We start from the raw sequence: 19,854 nt of genomic DNA, 5'->3' as shown, positions 1-19,854 counted from the left end.
ACTATATCAGTAGAAAGCGACGCTTCTCATATTGGCTCTCGGACCCCAAAGGGAGGCTGGCAGTGGCTTGGCAGGTGGGCACGAAGCCGGGAGACGGGTGGGGGAACGGGGCGGAGGCAGCGTCGAGTGGCGTTCGGGGCAGCCAATGGTAGTTCGGGGCAGGGGTGGCCGGGGCGGAGGCGCCGAGGCCGAGCAGCCAATGGGGGGCGAGCAACTACTGGAACGACCTGGTGACGTGAGGAGCGTTCCATTCGGCCAGCGGTGGGCGGTTGCCACAGCTGGTTTAGGGCCCCGACCGGTGGGGCCCGTTGTCAGGAGGAGGCAGCCTCGGGGCTGGTGAGGAGAAGTCGCTGCCACCTCTGGTGGCTGACGCGGTCCCCTGGGACAGTCCACTTCCTGCCCTCAGTTCCCCGCCGAGTTCGGTCTCCAGGGTTCAGGTAACGAGGGGTGGGGGTTGGGGTCTCCTGGGCTCGGCCGCTTGGTGGGCTAACAGCCCCTCCGCTGTACCCAGCCGCGCGGACGTTGGCACTGGCCTTCTCAGCTGGGCAGCCGCCGAGCCCCTGACCGCGGCTGACTACACGTGGCGGGGCGTGTGTGAGTGTGTATGAGCGTGGGGAGGTGGCGCGCGTCCCAACCTGCCTGGGGCGGTGGTCCGCTGCGTGGCGGAGGCAGGGCTGGCCTCCCGAGGCCGCACCCGCCGCCCGCCCGGGCCTCGGGCCTCGGGCCCCAGGCTGGTGGGCCGGTCGCTGGCTCTCGACGGATTTTGATCTTTGTTCTCCCAGGCCCGGCTCCCCTTCCTGGTCTCCCTTCTCCCGCTGGGCCGGTTTATCTGGAGGAGATTGTTTTCCAGGTTAGTTTTACACAAAGGAAGTGTTCTCTGCCCCTCTGGTGCTCCCTCCCCTTTGCCAAGGCTTCTTGCTTTCTCATTTCCCTGCTCATCTCCTAGTCTCTATTTGGACCCTTGTCCTCTCCAGCCCGTAATGATTTCGGGTTGGTTGTTTCTCATCAGTCAGCCTGGCTGCAGGTTTCCACCTCATTCTTGCCAGCGTGGGGCATGTGGTGTCAGTAAATAGAGGCCACAACACCACACCTGAGAAGAGAAGGGTGGCAGTGGCTGAGAAAGCCTGGGCCTGGGGGTTCAGGATCACCAAGTGGTGATGGTACTTATGGAATGTCCCAGAAAGCAAGCACCTTTATGACTTTTCTTAGCTGCTGACATGTCCACCCACCCCACCCCCAACCATTCCAGAACTCTCATGCTTAAGTCAGCCTTTCACCTACAGGTCTGTGATGTGGTTTCATTAAGATTCCCACAAATGTTAGGCTAGACTAGCAAGATTGGTTCATTTCCCAGACTCAGGAAGTTACAGAGGGTTTGATTAGGGGAAATCTGTTTTGAGTAAATACAACCTGGATATGTGTACAGAGTGTCCAGAACCTCCTAGCCCTGCCAGAGGGTGACTTGTTCCCTGGTGTGATTCATATTTGAGTGGCTAATTAAAGAAAGAAGGTGAATGGAGGAGGGGAGGGAATGGCTCCTTAAGGATGGAAACTCTACCATTATTTTGAGTCTTCTTACTGATGATTATAGAACACTGTGGTACAGTGGAAAGTGCCCTGGCCTGAAAGTCAGCAGACGTGTTTTCTTGGCTTAGCTTTGCGGCTGTGTGACCCTGGACAAGTGATTTCCTCTCTTTGGTCTTTACTTGTTTCCAAAACAAAGTAATTGGGGCTATCGCCCTAAAAATCCTTTCTAGTTCCAAGGTTCTATGATGATAAAATCATCAGTATTATATTGGAAATATAGGGATTATTAAATCCATAGTAAGAAGACATGGTAACCCCCTTCTTTTTTGAGAACATTTAGCCTTTTCTCCTTTTAGAGGATACACACAGATTGGAAATAAACTTTTCCCACTTCCCTACCACTACCCCTTTAGGCAGTGCTCATTTTTCCACCTCTGGTAAAGGAGGGTTGAACTGCATTTTCTTGTTCCTGCCTCATATTTTTCTTTTTGTGCTTTCTCTTAGGGCTACAAATTGGACTTTTGATGATGTTTGACCCCGCGGCAGCAATAGCAGGCATCGTGATTTCAAAGCTGGGCTCAGCTTCTCTTTCTTCTCTCTTGTAATCACAAAGCCCGTTTTGGACCAGGAATTCCAATCATGTCTGTGATGGTGGTGAGAAAGAAGGTGACACGGAAATGGGAGAAACTCCCAGGCAGGAACACCTTCTGCTGTGATGGTCGAGTCATGATGGCCCGGCAAAAGGGCATCTTCTATTTGACCCTTTTCCTCATCTTGGGGACATGTACACTCTTCTTCGCCTTTGAGTGAGTTTCTATTGAGTAGACTTGCCTGATTATAGTCACTTTGAGTCCAGGGGAAGAACCTTCTTTCTGGAGAGTTTGTGGATGGTCCTTGGATACCACTATCCTCTTGAGTAATGTCTATAGATTATGCTGAGTTCATTTCCTTGTGCTTGTAACAGGGTATGTGCTTCATTAAAAACCCAAGACCTTTGATACCAATTTTGTAGCACAGATTTGGGGCTACCCCTGGCACACTTGGGAAATAAAGGCATTTGTCTTTGTTACTCACCTCTCCTTTTCACTGGTCTCCTTAGGAGTTTAGTGACAGACTCCATCTTCCCCATCCCTCTTGGGCCTAGGGGCAGCCCTCATGGTCATAACTCTATACCACAAAACTCACCTATTCTGTTATTCTGGGTCACCTCTCCTAGCTATTAAATTGAAAAGCCAACTGAACTGGGAACTTGCAGATTGGTTCCAGCCTCAGCTGCATGTGTGGCATATATGTGCTTTTTAAATGTGAGTTTCACTCTAGATCACTCAGCATAAACAACTCTGTATTCTGTGTGTGTCTGATACCAGCTTTGGAGTTGTTTTTTTCTTTGATATAATAGCTAGTACTAGAGCCACCATTTGAAGCCTGTATAGGTCACTGCTCTAGGGAGGTGACCAGTTGGATTCTAGGGTACTGTGGCTTGACTACTGGGTATGCTGAGAATGCTGTACGCTCTAGGGATGGGAACAATGCTAATTGCTTTGGGATTATTATGAGGAGGGCCTTGAGGAGCCAAGAGGTGTGTGTGTAGACTGTGAGCCACCCCTGATATGAGTCTGCTGTAGTTCATGCACTACCATGACCCCGGAGGCTCCCAGGCTGGGGTGTGGCTGTGGCAGGAAGGAGGGGGCCCCCTTGGCTAGCCTTTGTGGGTAATCAAAATGAGCTCTGATCTCTTGGAGCTTATTTTTGTCCTTCTGTAAGGGCTCCAGGCTTTCCCAGTGCATCAAGAGTGATTTTTCAGACTGTTTTGCCAGACTTTTTGATGGTTGCAGCTGGCTTGAGCAACAGTGGCAGGGGTGGGGGGAAGTTTATAACAGGGCTAGAAAAGGAAGGTCAGAGAAGCTCTTTGTCAAAGGCTCTTTTGCTTCTGACTTTGTGAAGTATTTGGTGAAGTCAGTCAGGTTGGAGATGGCTTCTTAGTTGCTTTCCCAGTCTTAGGTTTATGGTGGCGTGTGTATATGTGTGTACTTGTGTGTGGTATAAGTGAGCATGTGCAATCAGGCAGGCATACGTGTAACACTAATAAAATGCTGTCCCCTCTCACCCTTCTCTCCAAAAAGAAATATTTTTTTGCTTTATTCTTTCCTTGCTTTTTGGAAGTGCAGAGCTGAACTCTGCTTTCTATCATTCTCCCTCTCTTTCAGTCCTTACCCTGCTGAATCACTAGCTCTTTTTGCCGCTACTCCCCTCCATCTTAGAGTTAAATTTGTGAGGTTGGAACTATTTAAAATAGAGATGAGATTTGTTTCTATGCCCTGAGTGAGCTGGTAATTCTGGGCCCAGAAAACCTCTGGTTTGACTGTCCAGGGGAATTGGGAATTTGGAGCTATTGGCGTTTGGCTTTTTTTGTATCTGGGAGCCAGACAGAGTCTGATTTGGATCTGTCCCACTTAGGCCCCAAAGGCCTTTGAACAAAACCGCCTGTGGGATGAAGCTTATAATTAGCTAAGTTACTGTTTGACAGAGGCAGGTTAAGTTTTCTACCAAGACGACTTTTTTCCCCAAGTTATTTCTTGTGCTTTGCCCTCAGATATGAAGGGTGAGGTTGTTTATAAACTGCCTTGAGTTACAGCTGTCTGTATGATAGAGTAAATATTTTTTAGTGTAAGGCTGGGGGAGGGAGAAGTGGGGGAAGGGAGAAGGAAGTAAACGTGTTAGCTAAGGAGTGGAATGGGGAAGCATAAGTCTGACCAAAGGGGAGAGGACCCTGGCAGTGAATCATTTTTCCTGAGAGTGGTTGAATCTGTTTGCGTGCATATATGTGTGTGTGTGTGTGTGTGTGTGTGTGTGTCTGTCCATGTGTGTCTGTCATGTATAGACATACAGACACTCTAGGTGGTGGTTGCTTTATGCCTAGCTGATGACAGGCTGTACAAAGGACACCAGCCTGCCTCTGAAGAATGAAATCTTTTTCTGGTTGACTGTTTCCTTTGGAGTATATAATTCACTACCAACCACACAGTGGGGGATGGGATTTGGGGGACAGGATACGGACCCCTTAGTTAGTATTAGAACATAGGGAGACCTCAGGAAATCAGCTAATCCAGTCCCCTGCCTTCAGGCTGGTGAGGGTGTCTGAACCACCAGTGAAGAGGGCTGTCTATTTTCGTCCCTAAATTGTCTAGGAGCATAGATTCCACATCCTTTTACTGTTGCATTTTTGCCTTGGGGAAGTCTGGATCTTGCCGCACATCTGGACCTGCATTTTAGTAGTGGGGTCTCGCTTGCAGCAGGTGCTTAGGAACAAGCGCAAGTTGATTTATAGCTGCCCATGGCACAGCCCTGGGTTGGCCAGATGGCTTGAGAAATCTGGTCAGGCATGTGGGCACCCCTTGATGAAAAACATGCAGTATTAGTGGTGCCAGTGGATATCTTTTTATTTTTGGATTTTGCCTTTATATGTTTAGACTTCTCAAAGGAGGAGCCTGTAATTTTCATTGGACAGACAGTAGGCTGAATACATAAAATGAATAAAGGTTGTCCATCTAGGAGCTAGTTAGCTCTGTGTTGTTATAAGTGTTTCCAAAGATACTGGGTAGCCACCTCTAAGGGCTGCTGTCACAAAGTGGATTCCTGCCTGGAATGGGAAATTGGACTACATTATCACTGAGCCTCTTGCAACTCTGAGAGTCTGAAATTCTACATAACTGTTGTGTTTGTCTGGAAGATTCAAATACACACAAAAAGGAAAGGATAGATTACCAGTAGGTAGCTGTATTTAAATACATTTACATATTTAAATGTAATTGTATCTATGGTAAAAGTATTGACTTTAAAAGCAGAGTGAAAATTGTGCAGTGCTTAAGAAAAGGATTTCTTAATTTATCTTTAGGGGGAGGCATTTAGGAAATGTGCGTGTATATGCCAGTTTCAGCTTTGACCACGAGCCATTCTCAGTCTTTTCTGGCCAAACCCTGTCCAGCTTGTGTAAACATGTAGCCACCAGCTTGGCTGGTAATGTCAGGACATTATAGCAGAATGACACTGACAACTGTGAGGTGTCCAGCTACTCAAAGACTATTGTAGTAGGTAGTCAAATTCAACTTCCTGATAAAGCTAGGGGGAAGGACCAAGTGCACTGTTATCTGGAATTGGCTTCCTAGCTATCTCTTTTAACTTTGTGACCAGATCACTGGTGGGGTCAAGGTACCCAGACTTCTCTTGTGGCAAGAATGACTATGTGACTTTTGACACCTGAAGTAGAAGCAGTTTGCTGCTATGATCAGTGCTTATGCCTCATTGTGCTGTATGTAGAGGAAATTGTATCAAGGCACTATCAAACCCTGTTGGACTGACACGCATAGTTGCTTCTGATATACAGAGGAGTCATTGAATTGGATGAACTGAAAAAAGCTTTGTAACGCTGCTCAGTAATTGACCCACTTCTAGCCTATCCAAATTCTACCGCTCTTTCAAGTCCCTTCTTGAGTTTTCCTTCATGAAACCTTTCTAATAATTCCTGCATTTGTAGGACTAATCATACATACTGCTCATTTAACACATAATCTTATGACATTTCTTAGATTTCTAAATTCTATGATTATTGCACTTTGAGCTCTTTCAATGTCAGGGACTATCTCCTATGTCTATGTAGCCCCCACAGTGCCCTCTGCCAGGCCTTACGTAGCATAGATGGTCAGTAAATGTTACTGAATTAATAACACATTCTGGATACACTTTAAATGTCTTGACTCACATAATCATAGAATGGTAGAACTGGAAGGGGCCTTGGAGACTATCTCCATCCTTTTGCAGGTGAGGAAACCAGGCCCACAGAAGAGGTTACTTTACCAAGATCAGCTGGACAACCAATACCTCTGTATGACACACTACCTTTCATCTCATTGTAACCTTTTGAATATGGAATCCAGAAGACATTCAGGTTTACTAAAGTGTGCATATTGCCAAGTGCTAGACCAGCATATTCTGGGTTCTTGCTAGCTAGTGATTATGTTACCTAGTGGCATCTAGGTTATTTGGGCCTCCCCAGCTATGCTCCTAGGAAATGAAGGTATCTTTGTAGAAAACTGGTAGCATCCTGGCATGGCATTCTGGTAGCCTTGCAGGAACAGGGAAGCCCATCTCTAAGTGTGAACCTAGAAAGTAAGCTTTGTGAGTTATGAGGGGTCATCACCTCTGTGACCACTCAGAGTCCTTGCTGCCTGAATGAGGGTGGCTTGGAGAAAAATTAAGCAATATGTGCTCCCTACCTCATTACCATGTGGGTGATCCTGATGAAAGGGGCATCATGTCCCTGCAGACAGAGGAAAGAGAAATGGTCATCTGACAACACAAAGTTGCCAGGTTTGAGGAGACACAGAGCTATGTAGACAAAAGCCAAACTGACCTGGCAGAATATTTGTGCCTATAGTGACAAGATCCAGGTTCCTGAAGTTACTTAGATGAGATTGGAAAGGGGGAAATGTGACTTTATCATGATCTCTAACCAAGAGAACATTCTCCAGAAAATTTTTCTTTGCAGGTTCTATCTTGTGCTTTACCTAGCCCAAGATTATGTCTATGACTTGGCCAACCAAATGATAGTTTTAGAACATCATAGTTGTCTCTCTGATACCAATCTGTTATAGTACTTGGCTAAGTTCAACTTCATGATAAAGCACACTCCCTGCAGAAGGGTTGAGTTATGTCTTCTGAACAGTATGCTTTCCTTTCTTTGCAGTTCCATCATTCAGAATTTATCTGTGTATAATTCAGTCTCTACTACTTTTTGTGATAATGAGTTTCACACTGTCAATCTCTATTGAATGCATTTCCCATCTTTTGAGAATAAGTTTTAACTGAGTATAGTGATTTTCTATTTTGGGAAAAGCAAGTACAAAGAACAGGGATGTCCCCCAGCATGCCGACATCAGTTGAGATGTTTATTGAAGGAGAGAAGAGACCTTCTAAATCTTCCTCAGAGATGCCTGCTAGTATTGTGTTTAAGAACAAAGGAAGCACCTTATTCATTTTGCAATAGCAAGAAGCTAGTGAATTCAGTGTAATTAGGGGTATGTTTCTGGAATGGAGCAATGAGAAGACAAGAACCTTATGATGATGATTAGGTAAGGTCAGTTTAACTAATGGAGGGCCTTGGAATACTGGCCTGTGGGGTTTGGGGATTAATAAAGAGTGGGGAATTGTTCTAAATTTTTAGGCAGGGGTATATTATAATTGAAATTTTTTATTTGTTATATTTGAAATTTGTTACTTTTGGTATAACTGAAATGTGAAATTTGCTATTATAACAGATTTAGCAACTACTTAGCGGGCTTGCCTGGCTACAGATTTTGGCCCTCTTCAGTGAGAGGATGGTTCATTGCCTCAAAATTGAAAATGTCCCTGTTTGGTTAATTTTCCCCATTGCTACTGGAACAAGACAGGGTATACATCTTCCCCTGACCTTCACATAGCAGTCAGGGGCTGATTTTCAATTATGTTTTTAGTGTCTAAGGAAACTTTTTCCCTATCAGCAGACTCTGAAGTGTCATCAGAAGACCCTTGAGTCAGTCTTATAGGTGGTTCTATATGTTTACTATGCTTTAGAGGTAAGTAGTATGTAAAAGGACAGACAACGACCCATATCAGTGAGAACTTATAGCAAAGGCTTATTGCCATTATGTGGGGCTAAGGGCCATCATGGGGCTCTAATCCTTGGGCCCTTTCTGCTGTTCCAAGCTGTGCTTAAATCCACCCTTAATGGCTGCTATGGGAGCAGTTTTAAGCAGCCACCAGCTTCCCAAGAGAGCTCTTCTCTGACCACTTATAGTCCTTAGGGTATGAATCACCATCCTAACCCTTGATTACTGGTCTTATCTTATTCTGTAGCTGTTTCATATGTTAGTTATGTTTTCCCTAACAATATTAACTCCCATTTTCTCTTGTTCTTCATTTGTTAGGCCCATAAATACTTGTTGGCACTGAGCTTTTGGGGAGACTTAGAGGTAGAGTATTGTATAGAACACCAATCCACACTCCCAGTCTATGAGGCAGAGCCCTGCTATGGAATCTGTCTGGTTTCTTACAGGTTCCACTTATGAATCTCTTTTGAGTTTTTTCACATCAGTTGAAGTCTTTGTCATTATCATTGTCCCTCCAATGAACTACCGTGCTGGGGATGGGGGATGGGACATGACACACCAGCCCAGCCTGGCACTGCTGGTTACTGCTAGACAGTACCACCATGTGGCCCATGGGACATGTGGAAGTCCAGTCATTTAGCCTAGCTATGGAAGCCTGAGGCCAATCAAGAAGTTGGTAGAAGATGGCTTAAAATAATGATATCTCTTCAGGTGGAATAAATGAAGACTTAGTGGGGACATGGTAGTATTTATAAAATTTACAAGGGAGAAAAGCAACCACTAAACCCTCTAGAAGGGGGAAATTCTCTTGGCACTTTGAAGACAAAAGAGAGTTCTGTTTCAAGAAGCGTATGGATATCATTATTCCAAGAAGTAATATGAATGGAAAGTACTAGGGGGTTTCAAAAACAGCCTATATTTGTGGATGACAGATCCCATCTTTCACTAAGACAAATTACTGATTTAGAATACTCCTGACTTTTCAGATCAATATTGGGAATTACCACCAAATCTACACATACCCTATTCCTGTCAGAGACAGGCCCGTAGCTTACTGCAATTATGGTATTAACCTATGTGGATATTTTTGATCATAACTGCTAAAGACAGACATGACATGTTATAGTTTACAGTAGTCTTAGCCACTGGCTCTCTTAGTTTCCTCTTACTTGGAGTGGAAAGGCCTGTTGGTTCCACATCTGCCTTCTCAGCCACACCCACTCACTAGTGACAACTGGCTGCCAGTAGCCTCATCTCTGGAGAACAATACAATGGGCCTATTGTGTACTTGTTGACACACAGAGTGGATTGTTTTAGCAGGTGCAGAAGATAGTCCATGTGGAGATTACAGAGACCTTTATCCTTGACGGCGTAGCATAATTCAAATCTAAGTTGTTCTTTGTCTGGTTGACAAGCAGGTGTTGGAATGGGACTTAGTTAATCTCAGGTCCTTTGTGCATGGGGTTAACATTGTGTGCGTGTGTGTGTGTGTGAGAGAGAGAGATGTATATATATTTTCTATCTTTTTTTATTTAGTATTCTTTTTTTTTATTTGAGAGAAGGAGAGACAGAAAGAGAAAGGGAGAGTGTGGTGGAGAGGTGCAGACAGAGAGAGAGGATCTCAAGCAGACTTCACACTCAGTGCAGAGCCCAACACAGGGCTCAGTCCCATGACCCTGGGATCATAACCTGAATCAAAATCAAGAGTTAGACACTCAAGCAACTGAGCTACCCAGGCGCCCCTTTTTCCTCTCTATTTTTTTTTCCGGTAATAAGACAATTTAAAAGCCCTTTGGTGGCTGATTGGATGGCTCTGATTTTTCTAAGTCTATTTATTGGATGCTGTATACCCAGAGCAGTTTGAGTCCTAGAGACATTACTTGTTTTCAAGAGTGATCTTAGAAATGGGCAGTGATTAGAAAGATGGCTGTTTTCTGTTAGTGTGGTAATTTTACTTGGCTTGCTTGTGAAACAGTCTTGTATTTCTCTTGTGTCCTTTGGGTCCCTGGTAGGTGGAGGTGACTTTTGTTTCTGAATTCACTTCTTGATTATCTGTACTACTGAAGGTGAAACAACGGAAAAGAGGGTAATCCACAAGGTAGTGATATGCAGGGGCTTTAATTACTCTGTACTAAGTCAGATCCTTCAGTTCTTCAAATTTTGTCCCCTACCCTTAGCTTTTAGAAGGAAGTAAGTCATACAAAAGCAGACTAAGACCAAGGATTTTGTTAAAAAACAAATAAGCAGGCAAACAAAAACCCACAAACATCATTTTGCAAGTTTACTACATATGTTCACCTTTATGACAAACCGCTCAGCCTAATATTATAGTTGACTTGCACCCTTCATGCAGTTGTGTGTGTGGCGGGGAGGCAAGGGGAGGATCTCATGGGGACTGTTCCAAAACTACAGCGAATGTATAACCCAGGGTTAAATGTTTGCTCTGAATGGACAGCAGCTTGCTTAATCCCCATGCCGATGAGGTAAGCCTTTTTCCTTAGCGTACTTTTTCTGCTCTCCCTCTGGTCCTTGCTCATCCACTTATAGTCTGCCTCTAAGAGAAGATCTCTGTGTTGAATGAAAAAATGTCCCCCAGGAGGAAGAGAATAAAAATAGGTCAGTGATAACTCTCATCGCATATTCCTATTTATTTGGTTTGAAATTCAGTTGAATGTGACAAGTATTTGTTGGTAGCTTCTTTGTTCCTGTACTTGCATTAAGCTCTGGGAGATAAAGAAGCATGATGGTAATTGTTAACAGCTGGCATTTACTTAAAGTTTACTATGTGTCAGGTACAGTTCTAAGTACTTTATTTATATTCATGCATTTGATCCACAAAATGACCCTATGTAGTGCTATTATTATCCTCATTTCACAGATAAGGAGACTGAAGTTAATTAAGTCACCCAGCTAGGAGCTGGTAGAACCACAATTCAACCCCAAATGTTCCCACTCCAAAAAAGACAAGGTTCTTGCTCTTATGAAGTCCAGCTGGGGGAGATGAGGTCAACATAGTGAAAAACAGCTAGGAAACAATACAAGGCTCTGGCAATGAGGATGACAGCGGTAGAGAAGGGAGAGATTAGTGCAGCTTAGGATAGGCCTTTCAGAGGAGGCAAGACCGCTCTAAGACCTCTCTCTATCAAATCTACCTTGTGGATTTAGTGTGGGAATTGAATGAGATGGTGCATATAAAGGGCTTAGTGCAATGCCTGGCATATGGTGAATGCTCAGTAAATTGTGATGATGACAATGATGGCATTGATGTCTCTGGGATCTGAAAGATGAGTAGAGCTGGGATATCCAGAGAGGAAGAGGGGTAGTCTTCCAGATGAATTATGAGGAATGGGGGAGGAAACATTATGTTGAGAAGGGGTGCTAGGAGATTTTCCTTGCCTAACGTCAGTAGGCACCTACTAGCAGAGCTCATTGAGGAGAGAAAAGAATGGATGTTTCAAAGTCAGTCAGCAGCTCAGAAACTTTTCATTGGCTTTGAAGCATGCCAGACCTACCCTCTGTCTGACACTGGGACCCTGCTTCATAAATGGTCCTCATCTTTTCTTCCTCCTCCTTGAGCTCAGGCCTAATGCTAGATGAGTGTTTTTGAAAAGCTCTACACATTCCCAGAGTAAGAGCAACCTGTGGTAATTACAAGTCCAGGCTCAGTTGCTTCCCTGACCTTAATAGGTGTGAGCCTTTCATGAGGCACAGAGGAAATGGGGTTTTCAGCAGGCCAAAAGGAGGGACTGGACTTGGTGATAGGAGAAGTCCCTTGAGACTGTCTTCTCTAGGTTATAGGTCCACCAATCAAATAATTGTTGACTTCCTATTATGTGCAGAACCGTATATAAGGAGTTATGGGTAATTCAAGAGAAGAAAAAACATGGTCCCTTCCCTCAAGGTACTGCCGATTTTCTTGTGGAGACCCGATCGACATGCTGGTAACAATTTGAGGTCAATACAGGGTAGGTATAACTAAATGTTCAATTGGCTGCTTTCTTCAGATGCCGCTACCTGGCTGTCCAGCTGTCTCCTGCCATCCCTGTGTTTGCTGCCATGCTCTTCCTTTTCTCCATGGCTACACTGTTGAGGACCAGCTTCAGTGACCCTGGAGTGATCCCGCGGGCCCTACCAGATGAAGCAGCTTTCATAGAAATGGAGATAGGTGAGTTTTCTAACCAGCTGGCAAGATGCTGTGCAGTGGGTGACTTTAATCACTAAGGGAATAGAATCATGTAGTTGCAGATTAAGAATCACTTCTAGCCTTTTCCCTGTAAGAAACTGAATCTGAGATCATGACCACCCTATGAATTTGGTAAGGCAGATTTAGCAAGATTTGAAAGCCATGTGCTTCATACTTCCTTGTGTTGGGTTGCATTTCGGGAGGGGTTTGTTACCAAGGTCCTGCTGTACTGTTCCCAAGAGGATGGCCTTTTTTACTTTTGAAGGGTCATCAATGCATTCGATTTTTTTGATGAAAGCTATAAGCCTTCTTTTCATAAAAAATATTCTTATATGTTTGCATATACATATAATTGTGGCTGTAATTTCAGGGACTTATAGATCTTTTGAAGCACATTCACGGGCCCCACCAAGAATTCCTGATTTAAGGGAATACACAAGATGAGAGGAGTCAGCCATGGTGCCAAGAACCATTGAGAATTCTAGGAAAGTAAAGGAAGGAAATGGAAGCAGTTATAGGCTGATTACAGTGTAGTTTTCAGGTCTCTTTGGGACAGAGATAAAGTGATACAATAGCCACGGGCCAGGGTGACTCCACAAATTAAAGCTGAAGATCCCAGGGCTAGAGGAGGGAATATCCTAGGAGCTCACACTGGGAAAGAAGGCTGTGATACCAGTACTAGCAGGGACTGGGAACCCAGCAGACCCAACATCAGTGCCTCCCTAAATTGTTTGCAAGTCCAGTACCCAAGTAGCTTGAGTCAGCATCCAAGCCAGACAGAGTAGAAGAAAGGGACCCAGAAGTTGTAAGACTAAAAGCTATGCCCATGGAGCACCAATATGCTTCTAGATTTTTAGACTGTTTGTTTTTTTATTTTAATATTATTTTATTTAATTAAAAACACACAAATCTATCAGGGTTATAATAGGTATTGCATTACATTTATATTTTTTGAGAGAATCTACATTTATATAATATTATCTGCCTATCTAAGAAAATGTTGTGTTTTTATTTTCAGATTGAGTTTTATGCCCTTGGATAAAATGTTTATAGTTTTAAAGCCTAGTTTCTGTATTTCTTATATTGAGTTTATTCCTGATGTTTATATGCATGCTATTATTAACAAAATATTTTCTCCCATTTCCATTTGATGTTTTTTCTTCCAGTTTTATTGAGATATAATTGACACAACATTGTGCAAGCTTAAGGTGTAAAGTATGATGGTTTGATACTCCTAGAGTGGCTTGAAAGCTTTTGTATTCCTTTTGTTTATTTTAGCTGCATTTACCTCTAGCTTCTTGCTGAATTTCTTTTTAAAAAAATTTTTTTTAATGTTTATTTATTTTTGAGAGCGCACAAGAGAGACAGAGCATGAGCAGGGGAGAGGCAGAGAGACAGGGAGACACATGTCCGAAGCAGGCTCCAGGCTCTGACTGTCAGCACAGGGTCTGATGTGGGGCTTGAACTCACAGACTGTGAGATCATGACCTGAGCCGAAGCCAGGTGCTTAACTGACTGAGCCACCTAGGCGCCCCTGAATTTCTTTTTTAAAAATTCCATCCTGTTTTAGTTGAGCCAAGGGGACATAGGCTTGTGCACATCTGAACTACTTAGGGATGGGGAGAGGGTGGGAATGGTGGGGAGAAAGAAGAGGCCAGGTGTGTTGGTGCAGCCGGAGTTCAGGGGAGACCTGGTAAAGCTGGGGTAGTTAGGAGGAAGATAGGAGGGAGAGTTGTGTGTGCCATTTTTTCTCCATCTGGATTATTCTTTTATCATCCCATTTCCATTCACATATGGAGAAACTGAAGGTCAAGGCAGTGCCTTGACTTGTCTTTTGCATCTCACAGCAGGTGTTAGCAAGGTTAGTTCTGTTTTGCCAGATCACTGGGCCTAGAGCCCAGGTTTGAGCTGTCACATTCTGACCTCCCCTTTTAGCATGTTCTCTGTGTAGAAGATTGCATTCTTGAGTTCATACATATGTTTATGTTAGCAAGTTTTTGTCAACACTACATTCAGCCCTATGCTGGGTATGCTGTGCATGAGGGCTGGGGGATGGGCAGCAGGCGACACTGTGATTTCCTTGTATCATAGTGCCTCATGGGGAGGACAAACCATGAACTGTATCTCACAGGTGCCCTCATGTAAAGCACATGCAAAGGAATATTAAGGTGGCATGCTGGTACTTTTATCATTCTCTAATGAATAGCTATCATCCTTTTAAGACTTGTGACACACTGTTATTGTTTGATTTCACAGCATCTACCCCACTCTTCAAAAAAAGGAAAAAAATTCCATATGGTAGATATTTTTAAAATCAAAGTGAATTGAAAAATTATTCTGTTTTTAGAATTATCCTGCACATCTAGGGGGCAGCAAGACAGGCATTCTCATACGCTACAGATTGATGGGCGTGCAAATTGATACAATCTGCCTGGGAAGCATTTTGGCAATAAGCAGTATGGGTTTTAAGGGTTCATACCCTTTGACTCGGTAATTCCACTTCGCTTAGAGTTTAGCTAAAGGAAATAATCAGAGAGTTATACAAATTACTGCAGAAGGATTTTTAGCTCAGCATTTTTTCCTTTGTCCTTCTTTTCTTTTTTAAAAATTTATTTTCAGAGAAAAAGAGAGCGAGAGAGCATACATGCGGAGAAGGGGCAGAGAGAGAGAGAGAGAGGGAGAGAGAGAGAGAGGGAAAGAGAAATCCTAAGCAGGTTCTGCACTGTCAGCACAGAGTCAGACATGGGGCTCAATCTTACAACTGTGAGATCATGACCTGAGCCGAAATTAAGCCCAAACTTTTTTTCTTTTTAATATGGGCCTAGCTATTTTAATGCCAGCAACTTCATATTTACTACTCAGATTTCAACATGCTTTTCTTTTTTTTCTTTCTGTTTTAGAAATTAATTTTAACACACGTATATATTCTTGGGGAAGGGAGGTGGGAACTGGGATTCCCAGTGGTGGTGATCAAAGTGGATTTAAGCTTTATCTGTAATATTTTAGGTTTTTGCATGCAACATCACTTAAATAGTAAAAACTCAGAGACCACTTAAATGCGCCACTATATGGAATGGTCAAATAAATTACAGGATGTGCATATGATGGAATATTATTATATTGCCAATATTCATCTTTTTGGAAGAGAATTTAACAACCACGGAAAAACATTTACCATATAATGTTGAGTGAAAAATATAGGGTACAAAATCATATCTATATCTCAAATTTTTAAAAATCATGAATGTTTATTTATCTATTAAGGAAATATACCAAAATGCATGGGTATCCTTGAGTTGAGAGACTCTCAGTGATTTTTATTTTTTCTTATATGTATTTTCTGTTTTTTCCAAACCTTTTACAATAAGCACACATTACTCTTATTTTTAAAAGGTTGTTTTTCTGTTTCTAAGTATTACCAGTCTTTTTTCATGCATATATTTTATTTTTGCAAGATAATATCTTTTTATGGATGTTGCTTTTTAGCTTACATTTTCATTTTGCAATACATTGTGAATATTGTCCTGTGTCTTCATTCACTTGTCTACATCATTTTAGATGGTTGCATAATGTTCCATCCTGTGCATGTATCATAATTTACTTAACCAACCTCCTATTGTGACACTGAGGTTATTTTCACGTTTTCACTATTAAAAGGGACTCTGTGACAAATAATCCTTCCACCAACATCTTTTGTATATCTCTTTGTAATTTTGTTAAGTTCCTAGAAATAGAATTGATGGATCAAAAAATATAGACCTTTAAAGTTTTGGGAGCCACTGCTTTATTGCTTACCAGTAATATATAAAAATACCTTCTCCCCATCCTTGTCAACATTGGGTATTCTTATTCTTTTTAGTATTTGTTAATATAGTAGGTAGAAACAGTATCTATGTTGGTTTTTATGTCTTTGATTGTTAGTGAATTTGGGTATTTTCATTATATATATATTAATGTTTATTATTATATATAATATATATAATGTATATAATATATATGGAATATATAATATATATATTATATATATTAATGTTTATTTATTTTTGAGACCGAGAGAGAGCGCGAGCAGGAGAAGGGGGCTCTGGAGAGAGAACGAGCAGGAGAGAGAGGGAGACACAGAATCCAAAGCAGGTCCAGGCTCTGAGCTGTCAGCACAGAGCCTGACATGGGGCTTGAACTCATGAACCATGAGATCAAGACCTGAGCCGAAGTCAGATACTTAACCGACTGAGCCACCCAGGTGCCCCTCATTTCATATATTTTTTAGCCATTTCTATTTCTTTTATGAATGCTTTTCTTTGTAATCTGCCAAAAAAAACCCAAAACTTGAAGAAACCCTTTTTCACATATGCACAAAAGAATTGCATGGCATTCAGTGGAATTTGGGGGGACACTGTGATGTTGAAAGTGTCCTCTGGAATGCTAGTCTGTAGAAAACAGTGGGCCCTTAGGGCACTATTGAGTACTCCCAGTGCTTTTTGAGAAGCGGTGGGGCTTTTGGACTCAAATAATGGCTAGCTAGCAGTGATAGTAACTGTCTTTACTGATCTTCAGAGGCTACCAATGGTGCAGTGCCCCAGGGCCAGCGACCACCTCCTCGTATCAAGAATTTTCAGATAAACAACCAGATTGTGAAGCTGAAATACTGTTATACGTGCAAGATCTTCCGGCCACCCCGGGCCTCCCATTGCAGCATCTGTGACAACTGTGTGGGTGAGTAAAACCAAAGGGGCTTTGTCTGGGGGAAAGGCTGAGTTGGAGAGGGTCAGGGTTATTTTTCTAGGGAAAAATCAATAGGGGTGGGAAGATAGATTTACATAGGAAATAAGCTAGATTTAGTTAGGAAACTTTAGATAGGAAGCAAGCTTCTGAACAAGTGAAAAAGCAACTGTACTTGTGTAGATCAAATCTTATTTTAAATATCCTCTGGTCTAAAATTTTCTAAAAAAAACCTTTTTGGTAAATGGGGAAGTAAACTTTACCTGTTTTTAAAATCTGCATTTTCCTTGACTGGATTTGTTTCAAGTGGAACCCATCTTATGTAGGGGGAAGAAAACCCTAGTCCATTGGAGGGCAACTTCGGGGAAAGAAGGGATATATAAATCCTGTTCCCAAGAAGAAGAAAGTTGCTAAGATTTATTGAGATCCTACTATATAGGAGGCACTGTGCTAAGTGCTTTCCCTTTCTCTCATTTAAGACTTGTAAAACCCCATGAGGTATTATCCCCTTTTCACAGATGAGGAAATAGGTGAAGCACCTTTGTGCAGGTTCGTGTAATTAATGTGAGATGCAACTGGAACAGGTCTGATCCTAAAACTGTCATTTTATCTTTCTCTGGTAATGCTGCAAGGGTGGCAGGTGTGCATAATACATGGGTCTGTGCTTCTATCTGCATATATGTGGCTTAGTTGTAAGCATTGCCTCATGTGTGCTGCACCCTGAGAAAGATCAGAAACAGGCAGTAAACATATCCATCGATAGACATATATGTGCAACTCTTTATATATATATATGTATATATATATATATGTGTGTGTGTATACTTCTTATATGTATACTTCATATATATATATATATATATATATATATATATATATATATGTAATAAGCGTACTTCTAGCATTCTTTATATATGCCATGGAATATGCCTGACTGAGTACATTGCTTTCTTCTTATTAGCCAATTCTTTAGGCAAAGGTTGGGAAGATATATCTTAATTTATATGGTAAAAATCTGTGTGTAGATAGGATTTTTATAAATTAAAACTCATTTTAAATTAGCCAGGAAACTTGATATTTCAAGAAGGTCAGATGTGAGGGTTTTGATAAATAATTCCCTCTCCTTATTAATATTCTTAAATATAAAGAACTCATACAAATTGCTTTAAAAAAAAGAGGCAGTAACATTCCAGTAGAAATATGGACAGTTTATGAAACAGGAAATGCAATTAACTAGTTAACAAGAAACAAAATTCATCCATACTAAAAATCAAAGAAATAAAAATTAAAACAGGATCTTTTAAAATCTAGAATATTAGCAAGGAAAACCTGATAATGCTTAGTCCTACCCTGGTAAGAGTGTAAATTGGAACAAAGTTTTTGGAAGACAACCTAATGAGATTCTTAAAAGCCTTATTAAAACATGTATACCCTTTGATGCTAGTGATTCCTTTTCTAGAGACCTGTCCTAAGAAAATAATCAGGGATGTGGTAAAAGGTTTAGGTATGGAAATATTTATCTCAGGATTATTATAATGATTAAAAATTCAATAAATGTAATTGTCCACCAGTAGATAAGCAGTCAAATAAATTGTGGGACATTTATGCAATAGACTTATGGAAAAAGCTCATATCAGAATGCTAAATGAAATAAAATAGAGATAAGCTACATTTATAGTGTGATCTCAGTTGCACATTTGAAAAAATATATGTAAAGATATATGCAAGGAAATACACCAGAATGCTTAGGCTTATAGTTTATTATCTATAGGTTGTGGAATTTTGAGTGATGCTGTTTCCTTCATTTTCTTTTTTATTTTTTTCAAGTTTTCTATGATGAGCATATATTAATTATATTATCAGAAAAAGTATAATTTAAAATGTAGTGAAAATAAATCTGTATAAATCTACAGTTTCCAATATTTTTATGGCAGGTTTGCTTAAAGTGAGGCTATATCTGTAATTCTTGATTCAGGTATTACCCTAACCACTTGGGTGTGTCTTCTCTACATCTTCTTTTTCTCTTCTGAAAAGATATATTGTAGCCCTTTAGTCAGGAGATATACCATTCTTACTACTTGTGTGTGTCTTCTCTACATCTTTTTCTTTTCTGAAAAGATATATTGTAGCCCTTTAATCAGGAGGTGTACCATTCTTTTTAATTTTTATTTATTTATTTACTTATTTTAACATTTATTTATTATTGAGAGACAGAGAGACACAGAGCATGAGCAGGGGAGGGATAGAGAGAGGGGGAGGGGTAGAGAGAGGGAGAGACACAGAATCTGAACTAGGCTCCAGGCTCTGAGCTGTCAGCACACAGCCCGACATGGGGCTCAAACTCACAAACTATGAGATCATGACCTGAGCTGAAGTCGGTTGCTTAACCAACTGAGCCACCCAGGCGCCCCAGGAGGTGTACCATTCTTGCAGTCTTTATTTTGACCCGTGCATAGCTTATTGCTTTTTAAAAATGATGTATTTTATTCTTTGTGTGTTTTTCATTAAAATAATCCATGTTCATTGTACAAAATATGGGGAATACAGAAAGTATAAATAAAACTTAATCCCAAATTTACTCTCCATTTTGCTGTATCTCCTTCCAGTGCCACTTATTTAGATCTTATATAGATCACACATGATAGAGTTTTTAATCCTGCCTTTGTCACTTAACATTATATCCTGAGTATTTTTCCAGATCTTTAATAAATGTGTTTTGAATATATTATTTTAATGACTGCATAATCCATCATATGGCTACATTCTAGTTTATTTTTAAAA

General features: G+C 41.5%; 1 protein-coding gene across 2 annotated transcripts in view; it reads left to right on the top strand.

The window, feature by feature from the left end:
- The first annotated feature begins 220 nt into the window (after positions 1 to 220).
- ZDHHC9 (zinc finger DHHC-type palmitoyltransferase 9) overlaps positions 221 to 19,854 on the top strand; it is a 31,722-nt gene continuing 12,088 nt past the window's right edge. The window contains exons 1-5 of one of the 2 annotated variants that reach the window (XM_053201681.1): positions 221 to 437; positions 783 to 850; positions 2,032 to 2,333; positions 12,176 to 12,336; positions 16,909 to 17,067. In XM_053201681.1, coding sequence (XP_053057656.1) covers positions 2,167 to 2,333; positions 12,176 to 12,336; positions 16,909 to 17,067 — 487 coding nt within the window. In that variant the 5' untranslated portion in view covers positions 221 to 437; positions 783 to 850; positions 2,032 to 2,166. The remainder of the gene's footprint in view (positions 438 to 782; positions 851 to 2,031; positions 2,334 to 12,175; positions 12,337 to 16,908; positions 17,068 to 19,854) is intronic. The other variant, XM_053201682.1, reaches the window with a different exon arrangement.

This window comes from Acinonyx jubatus, chromosome X (genome assembly GCF_027475565.1).
Source record: "Acinonyx jubatus isolate Ajub_Pintada_27869175 chromosome X, VMU_Ajub_asm_v1.0, whole genome shotgun sequence".
Taxonomy (NCBI): domain Eukaryota; kingdom Metazoa; phylum Chordata; class Mammalia; order Carnivora; family Felidae; genus Acinonyx; species Acinonyx jubatus.
This window is presented reverse-complemented; position numbering and strand designations above follow the sequence as displayed.